General features: G+C 33.8%; 1 protein-coding gene across 1 annotated transcript in view; it reads right to left on the bottom strand.

The window, feature by feature from the left end:
* The window catches only part of LOC149559864 (protein DETOXIFICATION 40-like), a 33266-nt gene extending 30597 nt beyond the window's left edge, over positions 1-2669 (bottom strand). The window contains exon 1 of the mRNA XM_089824336.1: positions 2250-2669. Within this exon, the coding sequence (XP_089680462.1) occupies positions 2250-2564 (315 nt within the window). The 5' untranslated portion in view covers positions 2565-2669. The remainder of the gene's footprint in view (positions 1-2249) is intronic.
* Positions 2670-12796: the final 10127 nt, after the last annotated feature.

The raw sequence follows: 12796 nt of genomic DNA, 5'->3' as shown, positions 1-12796 counted from the left end.
TATAAATTAGATATTAGAACTACTTGATATTCTTTCTCTATGACACACAAATATTTTGTTAAAAATTGTTCTAAAAAGTCCAGAAATTACTTTCATATAACTAACTTCTCAATGTTTAAATTAGAGAAATAAAAAATTATTTATTTTTGTTTTTTAAACTTCTTACTTTCTAAGGGAAAGATCTTTGTCGACTAAGTCATTTCAATTGCCTTATCTTATATGGAGTATTTGTCCTACCAGGATTTACCTTTTTGACTTTTAACCAAGAACTAAGGAGTATTCATCCTACCAAAATTGACCTTTTTGACTTCTAACCAAGAACTAAAATTTATTCATTCTACCATCATACTAAAATTTACCATTTTGACTTCTAACCAAGAACTAAAGAATATTCATACCAAAATTTATTTTAAAGACTTCAGGAGTTGAGCTTAGGCGTACCATCGTTTACAATTTGCCCTACAGCTCTTTGTAAAGAAGATAAACAAAAATTTGCCTACTTGTCCTATATGCGTGTTGCGCCAATTTGGCCGTTTCCTTCTTTTTTTTAATAAAGTTTTACAAGCACTGGAAAATAAATATAAAAAGTCCAATCAATCTTATTGAAACAATATTAAGCATATAGCATATAAAAATAAGACTAAAGCAGAAATGGCAGAAACAGATCGCATCTTTGCAATTATTTTATCCCCTCTTGTTGGATCTCCTTGTCCCATTTCCTATTATTGGACTCCAACTACCTCCTTTTCTAGAGATGTTGGGGATAAAGCTTATCCATCTGACCAACCAACAATCCAAAAGTTGGCACGCTCAATGGCATCCATACCTTTTTATGATCGTTCGTGAATCGTAACTTTATATCGTAGGACAACTACAATCCTGCAAATATTAAGTGTCCCTGCAAAGCTACAAAGCTCCAGGGAATGGATCTGTTATCTAGAGAAGTGTATTTACAAACACAATATTCAGAGGTCGGTTAGGAGTTAACTTTGAGGCCTCTGATATGTTATTGTTTGGTAAAGGCTTGTCATACTTTTCGTCAATCAAATAGGAGTTGACTTTAACACTTGTCATTCACTGCGGTGGAATACCACCACCCCTCTTAATGACTTCACAACTTTTGACTCAGGTCTGACTATATATATACAAAATTTTAATTTATTTTCATTCCTAATGACGATAATGGTATTTTATAATCTCCATCAAGTTTAAAATGTCAAATTGAAAAGGATAATGATGTGTATCTATTACCTCCAGACAACCTATATTTTCAAGAGAAAATTGTCAGATCTTAGATACAAGGAGATTCCTAAAAGAAACAGGCTAGTTATTATTTAACTGGCCCGCATAGATTGACAACAAAGTAACCCCAAGCTTGAAAGCGAGATTTTCTTGCGTGTCATGATGTTACTTCACCACAAATACAATAATTTATTTATTTAAAAAAAACCAAGCTTGCCACCATTAATTATTACCTTAGCTGTTTAAAAATACACAGAAGAGACGTCTTCTACTTCCCCCAATCTAACCTAGTATTGATAATGTAGTAAAAAACTCAATCTCATTTGTATAGAGAGTTCCTTGAGCTAATGAGAAACGAAACTAAAAGACCACCATAAGTTTGCTTTTCATTGTTGTTGTTGTCATCATCATTTAAGTAATTATTCCACAGCTTGGTCAGTCAATGCTTATCAGTAATAACATTAAGACCATCACAATGAATGGTGAAAAGTTTAATGGCTACATTAAACCTCTGCTATTTGGTCAGTCAATGCTGATCAGTAATAACATTACGACCATTTTAATGAATAGTGAACAATCTAGTAGCTACATTAAAACTCTGTTCATGAATACTGACCAACTAAATCTGAATCCATTAAACCTGTCGTCCTGAACTTTAACAAAATAGTATGCCCTGTTTTTGTATCTTATGTAATTTGTATCAGAGGTGAAAGGGAAATCGATTCATCTCTTCTTTTGATTCTTTCTGCTATACTTTGAAATTTTATGTATCCAACTAAAGATTCATTCTTCACTTCTTTGATTTGCATGCAATAAACAGAGAGTAAAAAGGAAAGAAGCGTTGCAACTTCACATTTACATTTATGTAAGTTGATTTTTTCAATATTTTAAATGAAAACTCTATGATCTATCATTAAAAGGAAGAAATACAAGTTGATTTTTCCAACATTTTAAATCAAACTCTATGATCTATCATCAAAAGGAAGAAACTAGATAGCTAAACATACCATGAGTCCATAAGCGAAAACTTGAATTCCAGTGTTGCCAAGAGAAGCAGCAGCAAGCTCCAAGTTCCCCAAATGGCCAGAGAAGATTTGTGTGGCCATGCTCATTATATAGTTTATCATGTAAACCACAACAGCAGGGGCAGCAAGGCGCCATAGAAGCTTTGATTCCAAGAACACTGCGTCTTTGATCCTCTTCCTCCATGGCTGATTAAGATCAGAGAGAATGACTTCCAACCTGTTAATTTCATCAAGCTGACCGCCATTAGCAGGGGTTGGTACCCTTTCTAATAGAGACTCTTGCACTTCAGGCTCCATAACATACCCTGCTAATATTGAGGTCCTTTTCACAGGGGAAAAACAGAGGTGGGGATGAAAGGCCACTATCCTTTCACTAATTAAGTAGGCAATGAATGATGTACAAATAAGTAGATGATGTGGGACAAGTAGTAGACATCAGACGGCAATAGGCACCATTGGTTTGAGGTGTGGCCATCGTGTATATAAGCCACAAAAATTAACATCAATTTTGTTGTTAATTGACTTTTTTTAAAGGCTCTAGAACACTTGAGGTGTCCTACATGTGGCGGCTGCTGCATTGTCAACTATGTGATTGGTTTCAACTAGTCAATTTGACCATGTTCGAATCATGACTAGTCAGTCAGCCTTAACTATTTAGGTGTCTGGGTAGTTGGAATTCCTCGGGATAGCTGTTTCCATTAAAATGTGAAGCATTTACTCATGAGAGGGTGTACTAGGAAGCAGATCTATGTACAAAGGAAGTTGGAGACAGCCCAGTTGATATTTATTTCCAAATATTTGATTTGGTAAATAGTTATATGAGAAGCGTTAGAGATAATTTCCCCTTATCTATAGAGTCTAAATTATATATCTAATTCCCTTTCTTAGGGACAAATGTCTCAATAGTCTTACACAAATGGGCTTTTAGTTATCATTATTTTTGTTCCTTCAAAATCAGTAATTGATGGTTGGGTGTACAAGGAGTGCATGTCTATGAGAATGGATTCCTCTAATGATGTTCTTTCCCTAGTTCAATTGATTGAGTACAATTGATCACCATAATAGCATGTGATATATACTTTTACATTCATCAACTATATACAATACACCAAATAATTATTAGTAGCAAATAAAAATCTAAACTAATGTTTACTCCAAAAATCTAGTTGAAAGAAAAACAAGATGGAAGAAGCATACTAGAAAATGGATCATATAACACCAAATGAAATGAACTAATCAAAATTGAGAGAAATAATTTCTATAATATTTAAAATTCATAAATAAATATCAAAACTTTAGAGATATTTAAATGACAAAAAATAAGTGATTTCTAATTGGTGGAGACTAATTCATAATAGAAAAGTGAATGCAATAGCATATTGTCTACGAATACAATAATTCCTTACTCATTTTTATTATTTATAATATAATTATCTTGTAATTGGCATTCTAAAACAAAATCTAAGAATCTATGTAAACTCCAACAAAAGCACTTGGAAATAAAAGTCAACCAAATCTTTTCAAAAAAGATGATGGATTGATTGTTGATCTAAAATGTCCAAGCTTACAGATCTAATTATCTATGTCAAAAAACTCCAAACTCAAAGATATGATATTAATCTTAATTGATTGATAATAATTAAATTAAATAATAATAACTACTATTTAAATATTATTATTTATTACATTGGTATTATAATAATTAATGAAATATAAATTAAAATAATGTCGTACTTGTTTAGTTATCAATTAAAGTATATTTTTAAATACGAAATTAGATAATTAGATTGAAGCATTTAAGTTTGAATTGTAGCACCATTAATTGGCTTTAGGGCCCGTTTGGTGAGCGGAATAGGAATACGTATTCTGGAATAGAACGTATTCCTATTTTCCATTTGGTTCAGCGAATATTTGATGGAAATTCGGATCCAAATATTTATGTTTTCTAAAATAAAATGAAATGGAATAGGAATACTTATTCCAATAACACCTATTTTGGTGGAATTGCAAAACCCCATTTTTGGGTCAAAAATGGAATACGTATTCCATTTGTACTTCGTATTCCAATCCCGTTTTGGTGCATCCAAACAAAAAATTCAAAATTTTTAGAATATGTATTCCTATTCCGCTCACCAAACGGACCCTTACGGAATTCCTCTGAACAATTTTTTCAGCTTTACCGAATTCGTCCAAACGATTATTTTATTTTTATTTTCAGTTGCATTGATTGCGAAATTACAAACTCCAGCCTCATTTGCTCATGATATGTGTTTGGCCCTCGAAATTAAGTTTGACCATACACAAACAAGATTTGAATGTTCGTTAGCGAGTCTATTTAACTCACCAAATATTCTTTATGCGGCCTGTCAAACGTTCTCATTTCCTTCGTCGTTTGTGAGGCTCACTCTATCTTTTGCCTCAGGTGGGACCCACCATAAAGTTAGTTCACTCCAAAGACAAATCAATTTGAGATAAAACTCTAATGCCGATTAGGCCAGATCAGTCCAAGTTCCAACGTGGAGGTTATTCCTCTTTCTATGGGGACAAGAATGATTTGAAATTTCTGTAGTTTTCTTCCACTCTAAATAAATATGCCATTTAGGTAATTTTTTATCTTTTTGAAAACGAAATAAAATTTTATATTTTTATTTTTTTTAATGATGGGGAAGGGAGGTTTTGAGAAAAGTTAGAAATAGTAATACAATATAAATTTTATCAACTGTATCATTTGTTTAATTCATTAAAACTCAAATTTATAATAAAGAATGAAGTTATAAGAGGTTATTCATGATTATAAAATATCATAATAATATTAATGAATAGTATTAGGTATATGATGTATATGTGATAATGTAATATTTTGTTGTAGTTGATGTTGAGTAATTTAATTTAGTGTTTTAGATCAAATTTAAAATAATTTTCTTTTAATATATTATTAAGAGACATATTTTAGTTTAATTTCATAGGGATAAAAATAATGTTTAAAAATGTAGTGCCAACTTGAAACTATGATTTATAGGGGAATAGTTTGCACTTTTATAACTTGTTGAGACCTATTTATTCTTGATAAATGGACTTGATGGTGTTTAATATATATTTTGTGTTTTCGTTTTAGGATTTCTATCTTAGAAAAATCCTTATTGATTTAACAATTTGAACAAGTTCAAAGGCAATAAAAGTGGTCAACAAAGTGTCTAATATGTTGCTACTAGTGAACTAGAATGATGATAGCAAATCTTCTAACATTCCATCACTTCACAAGTGGTAATGTAATCATTAAATAAGAGATAGATAGACCTTCCTTGATTGATAATAAATAATAAGGTATTGTTTCCTTTATATAATTCCCTAGCATGTAAGTTTGAAAATGACATGTTCCATTCAACTAGAATCATTAAGAAATTATCATATCTTAAACTAGGAAACATTATATTATTAAGACATCAATTAAACACAATTTTATACTATGAAATAGTAGGGCAACTCGATTTGCACACAACAACAAATTGATGTATTTGAATGGATATGAGTGAGTGACCGTGTGTGTGTGCACGCGCGTGTGCATGTGAGTGTGCATGTGTGTGTGTGCGCGTGCGTGCGTGTGTGTGTGTGTGTGTGTGTGTGTGTGTGTGTGCGTGTGCGTGTGCGTGTGCGCGCGCGTGTGTGTGTACACGTGTGTGTGCATGTGTGCGTGTACATGTGTGTGCGTGCACATGTGCGCGCGTGCGTGTGTAATTAAAGACATGGATTTGAAGTAATGTCTAATCATGTAAGGTAGGCATCAAAACCTACTCCTATTCCACTTTCATTAGTGGGGATGCAAAGTGATTTGGGAAGATGCATCCCCCTTTTTATGAATTTGATTAATTACACTAAGGAACAAGACTATGAAATTGAGCTACAATAAAAATACAAATAAAGCCTATAAGCTTGATAGAGAAAAATAGAATACATATTTGGAAAGGAGGTTTATAGAGGACCCTACTAAAATTTGATATCATCAACAGCTATAGAACAAGGACGTCACTTTGATGTGTTCTTTGTTTTTGTTTATTATGTCACAATAAATCTATATGTGTGGAATATATGTAGAATACAAAAACATCCTAGTTAGAGTTTTATAATATGAGTCTTCTAGTATTAGTCCACATTCCCCAAATTTATAATAATTTAACTCTAGATCTATCAACCTATACACAAGAGATGAAAATTGGTGTTTGTATTGTATGGGGACACCTTAGTCAAGTCTTAGGAGGATTCAACCTTCCCAACAATAATGATGATAAATAAATATGAAGTACAACATTGTGTTATTATGTGGAGCCTAATCAGACTTAGAGGCTAATTTTCCCCACTTCATTCGGTGTAGTTTCCCCCCAAAATGTTCTACCACAGTTTGCGGGTAGTTCCCCCATGCTAGGGGTCAACGGGAAATGCCCCTTGCGAGGTCTTGGGCAAACACTAGGCAAGTTCAAGGAGAAGTGCCTATTACAAGGTCTTGGGATTAGCGGCCCCAAGCACACTCCATGTCACAATAGAGGGTGGGGGTCGAGGGGCAATGCCCCTAAAGCCAAAAATGAATTTACTATTGTAAAAGGCATTGAGAGTTGATTTCTTGTTGGTCAAAATATTCTAGCCCTTTAAAGCGACAAAAAGCTTGTATAAAATGGCTTAGGGTTAGGGATTTTATGATGCACGATGATTTAATAGCTTATTGTGGTGGTATTGAGATGCAAAGGATTGCAAATTGTGATCATGTTATAACCCTTGGATAATAAAAATATTGGACTCATTGTTGGTGGGTGTAGCCTAGGGATTGGGTGAACAGTGTTAAATCTTTGTGTCTTGTGTTCTCTTCTATGTGCTTTATTATTTCCTTATATTGGTTATATTTGCATGTAATTGTTATTTATGTCTCTTTAACCCTAACACATTGAGTATCACAAGATTATACTTGAAGCTTGACGATGTTGATGAATTTTAATTCTTTCTTGACTAGACCCCCAAGTGTTGATGCTACAACATGACATCTCAAAACAAGATCATTCATAACAGCTCTTTGATATGAATAATATTGAAACTTTCTTAAATATGGAAAAAAAAACTCCCTTATTACTTCCTTTATAGGATTTGTGTGTGAATGAGATATGAAATGAGTGAAAGTATGTTCTTATATAGGGATCCCAAGGTATTTAATTAATTAGGTTGACCTTCTAATGGCCAAATGAAATATCAAGATCAAATTACAACTAGCCAGAATTGACATGCCATCATATTCAAATTTAGGCCTATATTTAGAGAGATTATGGTGCTTAGTATCATGATCCACTAGGACTGCAGTTCATTAGGATTATAATACCTATTAACCTGGTCCACGCAAAAGGTGAAAAAATGAACACATGTGTTACAATATATAGTCCACAATATAACCGAGAGGGGGCGGGGGGGTTGAATCAATTATCAAACTATTATCACTATTATCAACCTTATTAATCCTTAAACATACGAACAATATAATTGACAACCATTACAAGATATTCATACACAATAATGTACCAGATATGTTAAGTAGGGAAACCCTTAATAAGAGAGAAAACCCCGGTGGGGATGGTACCGACAAAATGGTGTACTACTATAAATATTCCTTTTTAGAGGTTGGACCCTATTAGAAGTCTATGAAATACATTTAGTGCATATCAGTCCCTATTATGAGTTGTAGAAGGTAGATGGACCCATTGTTCAAACAACTTCAAGGGCAAGACCAATGAAACCATTGTCCAAATGATCTCTATATTATTCCTTACAAAATAATAGAATTGAAATGTACTTGTACTTCTTCTTCCTCTGTCCTGTCAACCAGACTTCTACTCCTTCTGATCTCGATACCAAATCTCCAACTTTACATCCAATAATCCCTTTGATCTCTTACTCACATTTACCAAAAACCTTGCTCTTATTCATACTACTTTTTATCATTTACACACTTCTCAATCAAGGAAAATACTTTCCTTTATACCATGTCCTCAAAACAATTCCTTGAGTCGGCCTTGAGGCTTTTCCAATTAATTATAATAGGACCACAATAAGATAATTAATTATTTCACAATCACATAACACTGTCAACTCACAGTATTAACAACTTCTTACATGTGTGACTACAGACCTTGCGTACTCACTGATGTCATCATCATTAGATTGTCCTATGTCATTGTATAACTTCACATATCTTGATTCTATCTCTGTTAGGAGATATAATCCAATCATCAGAAACTACTTATTAGGTAGTATGTCTCTAAATTGCTCTTAGTAAATCAAACATATCTTTTGCATGTCTCCAACTTACGTCATGTGCACTTAACCTCATTATTAGGACACAATGTAGAACATTTCCTGAACCGTTCTTGACCTGGCCATCAAAACTCTGTCTATACAACTACGATATGTTGACATTAAAGTCAAAGTTTGTTTATTAGTGACTCACACTTAGTCAATTAGTTAATCTGCTACCGAGCTTATCTTGTAGTTTGCAATGTTAACTGAGTAATCTAGGTAATACCAAGTTCTACAATTCCTATAGAGTTCTAGAATCATTATGTAGTTCATGTCAAGCAATGTCTACCGAGTTGATCAATGATAGTGCTAACTGAGCTTCACAGTATTAACTAAGTTGTACAGTGTCAACCATGGTCTCTAGTGTCTACCGAGCTTGTAGTATCAATGATGTGAATGTAGTGTTGACCGAGCCAAGGTGTATCAAATAAGTGATTTAGTTTATATCAAGCTCAAAGTTTTAGTGTTGACTAAGCCATGGAGCATCAACCAAGTGATTCAATTTATATGCCAAGTTTCATAGTGCTCACCGAGTTCAAGCTACTTTGAAGTGATTAGTATGAACCAAGCTTCTACATCTACCAAGTCCATGACGATGTCAAGTGTTGAAAATGGTGCCGACTATCAGAACCTCACCGAGTTTGTCGAGTTTGTCTTCTGAACCTGAATGCCAGCAGTTGGGCTGACTTTCTGATCTTGATGGAAACCAATGTTGTAGCCAACTTTGATGAATTATAATTTGGATTGGTATATATGTAATGTATTGTATCACATCCAAATAAAATAGAAAGAAAGTATGATGTGAATATAAAGAACTGAAGTGTGAATTGTGAAGGCTACAAGCAATATAAGGGACATCAAAGATTTATCTATCACAATAAGGTGATTGTTACATCTCAAAGGAATCTCTACTAGCAAATCAGAGTTGCAAATCAAAGATCAGCCACTGATTCATCCTAACAGGTGTATTAGTTAAATCCTTTAACCGAGTAGACTTAACAGTCTTTGAAAAATCTCTTTACCAAGCGCATACTTCATTGTATATTTTTTAAATCCTTTCACAAGGTGGACCTAGTAGTCCTTATTTCTCCTAATAGGATAGATCATCAGAAGTGATCAATTGTAAGCCTTAACTAGCCAACTTTATACTACAGTACTAAAGCTTGTGGGTATCATCCCCACCTCAATTTTACTTTCTATTTGGAAGGTTTCTGGGTCACCATATCTTGTGTTAATATGTTATGAATGTTTTACTACTTTCATTCTTTCATCCATGCAATTAGATCAGAATTTTTTATGAAGGAATAATTGGTGAAATATTTTGAAGTTTTATTGGTTCTTCATTCAACCCCCCCCCCCCCTCTTAGTAACCTTTCCTACCTCACCTTTCCACCAACTGGTATCAAAGCATTGTGGTTCTCAAAGAAGAAGTTTAGCAGCTTGAGAAAAGATCAAAGAAAATGGAGGTATACAAGCCAGATAAGGCTATTAACAATGAAAAATTGGATCTTGAATTGGCTATTGGACATTTGAAGAAAGCAAAGGAGCAACTCTCTCAATCATTGAAAAGAAGGAAAGATCTTGCAATACAAATGAATGAAAATCTCTACATTGAAGAAAGAATTGAAGATATTTGTCCTGAAAGAAACTCAGATGAAGCTAACGAAGCAATCTAAGATCTACTTGAAAAGAATTCCAATCTTCAAGAAGAAGTTAGAAAGCTGAAAAGAGAACGAGAAATCCAGTCAGTAAGATTATGTGAAGTCATGGAAGAAAAAGACAAAGCCAAAGAAGAGATAGAAGAAAAGAATAATGAAATTCAACATATATCCCTTTCAACAAGCAAACTTCATTGATTAGCTCACTAATGCAAATGAAGAACTCATGAATCTAAGATCAAAGAATGAAAAATTACAGAATGATCTAAACATTGAAAAGCAAACCAATGAGAGGATAATTAAATCTTAAGAAAGCATGAATCAGTTAAATGAGAAAATTCAATACAAACAAAAAGGCAAATCAAGAATAGGTTACATAGAAGAAGGTGAATCATACAAGTAAGGAGCTCAAAAGAATCAAAGACCTACTTGCAATCATTGTGGTAAGTTAGGTCATACATCAAACAAATGTTGGAGTAGTAGTAAAGAAAAATTCAATGAAAAGTGTTATAGTTGCAATAAGCATGGACATAGAGCAAATGAATGCAAGGAGAAACCTAAGTTTGAAGGTAAATGTCACAATTGCAAGAAACGAGGATAGAAATCTTCTAAATGCAAAACCAAGATATTGAACCCAATAGAATAGATTGTGAAAGCTACATGCGGATGGGACTACAACACATGGTGTACATGCCACTATTCTGGAAAATTTGGGCACATTGGAGCAAATTGTGTGAAACATCGCATGAGAAAAAGAGACACCACTAGAAGATGTTTTATTTGTACAAAACTTGGACATCTTGCCAAGAGCTGTATGTACACTAGAAGAATTGAAGATGAAAAGAAAGCCAGAGTTGACAATATTAGAAAGTAGATGAAGCAACAATGGATACCTAAATCTCTTGAGAATGCAAGTCTGAGTCATGAAGTAGATGTCACTCAAGAGTTGGGTGACACAAACATCTCAATTGATTAAGGTTAAAGTTTGTTTATTAATGACTCACACTTAGTCAATTGGTTTAGCTTCTACCAAGATTATCTTGTAATTTGTAGAGTTAACCAAGTAATCTAGGTACTACCAAGTAGTACAGTTGCTATTGAGTTCCAACAATTGGATAAGCTTCTACCAAGCTTATCTTGAAATTTGTAGAGTTACCGAGTAATCCAAGTACTACCAAGTTCTACAATTGCTACCGAGTTCCAGAATCATTATGCAGTTCATGCTGAGCAATATCTACCAAGTTGATTAGTAATAGTGCTAATCGAGCTTCACAATATTAACTGAGTTGTACAATGTCAACCATGGTCTCTAGTGTCTACCTAGCTTGTAATATCAGTGATGTGAATCTAGTGTTGACCAAACCAAGGAGTGTCAACCAAGTGATTCAATTTATATTGAGCTCGAAGTGCTAGTGTTGATCGAACCATGAAGCGTTAACCAAGTGATTCAGTTTAAATGTCGAGTTTTGCAGTGCTCACCAAGTCATGCAAGTGTTGAACAAGTTCAAGCTATTTTGAAGTGATTAGTATGAACCAAGCTTCTACGTCTACCAAGTGCATGATGAGGCCAATTATTGACAATGTTTGTTGAGTATCAGAAACTCATGGAGTTTATCAACTGAACCCGAGTGCCAGTAGTTGGGCTAACTTTTTGATCTTGACAGAAACCTATGTTGTAGCCGAATTTGATGAATTATAATTTGGATTGGTATTTATGTAATGTATTGTATCACATCCAAATGAAATAGAAAGAAAGTATGATGTGAATATAGAGAGCTGAAGTGTGAATTGTGAAGGGTACAAGTAATATAAGGGACAACAAAGATTTATCTATCACATCAAGGTGATCATTACATTTCAAAGGAATCTCAACTAGCAAATCAGAGTTGCAGATCAGAGATCAGCCATTGATTCATCCTAACAGGTGTATCAATTAAATCTTTTAACTGGGTAGACATAACAATCTTTGACAAATCTCTTTATTGAGTGCATACTTCATTGTATGTTTTGTAAATCCTTTCACAAGGTGGACCTAGTAGTCCATATTACTCCTAACAGGGAAGATCATCAAAAGTGATCAATTGTAAGCCTTAACTGGCCAACTTTATGCTACAGTACTAAAGCTTGCGGGTATCATCCCCACCCTAGTTTTACTTTCTATTTGGAAGGTTTCTGGTTCACCATATCTTGTGTCAATATGTTATGAATGTTTTATTGCTTTCATTCTTTCATGCATACAATTAGATCTAAATATTTTATGAAGGATTAATTGGTGAAATAAGTTGAAGTTTTATTGGTTCCTGATTCACCCCCCTCTTAGTAACCTTGCCTACCTCACATTTCCAACACGATCTATGTATGCTGCTCTTCCAGTCTTCACAGAAACCATACTATATTGTCATTAATGACAAACATAGTCATGAATGCAACATATCAATCATGCTATCCAATACTTAGGATACTCCCCCAAAGGAATATCATCAACATTCATGCTAACAACATAGATCATGTTGGTTGCAATTGTTCTAGACACCCTACGAC

The sequence above is a fragment of the Cupressus sempervirens genome, chromosome 4 (assembly GCF_028749045.1).
Source record: "Cupressus sempervirens isolate cs-2001-9-10 chromosome 4, ASM2874904v1, whole genome shotgun sequence".
Classification (NCBI taxonomy): domain Eukaryota; kingdom Viridiplantae; phylum Streptophyta; class Pinopsida; order Cupressales; family Cupressaceae; genus Cupressus; species Cupressus sempervirens.
Note: the sequence above shows the minus strand (reverse complement) of the source record. Positions and strands in the feature narration are given on the sequence as shown.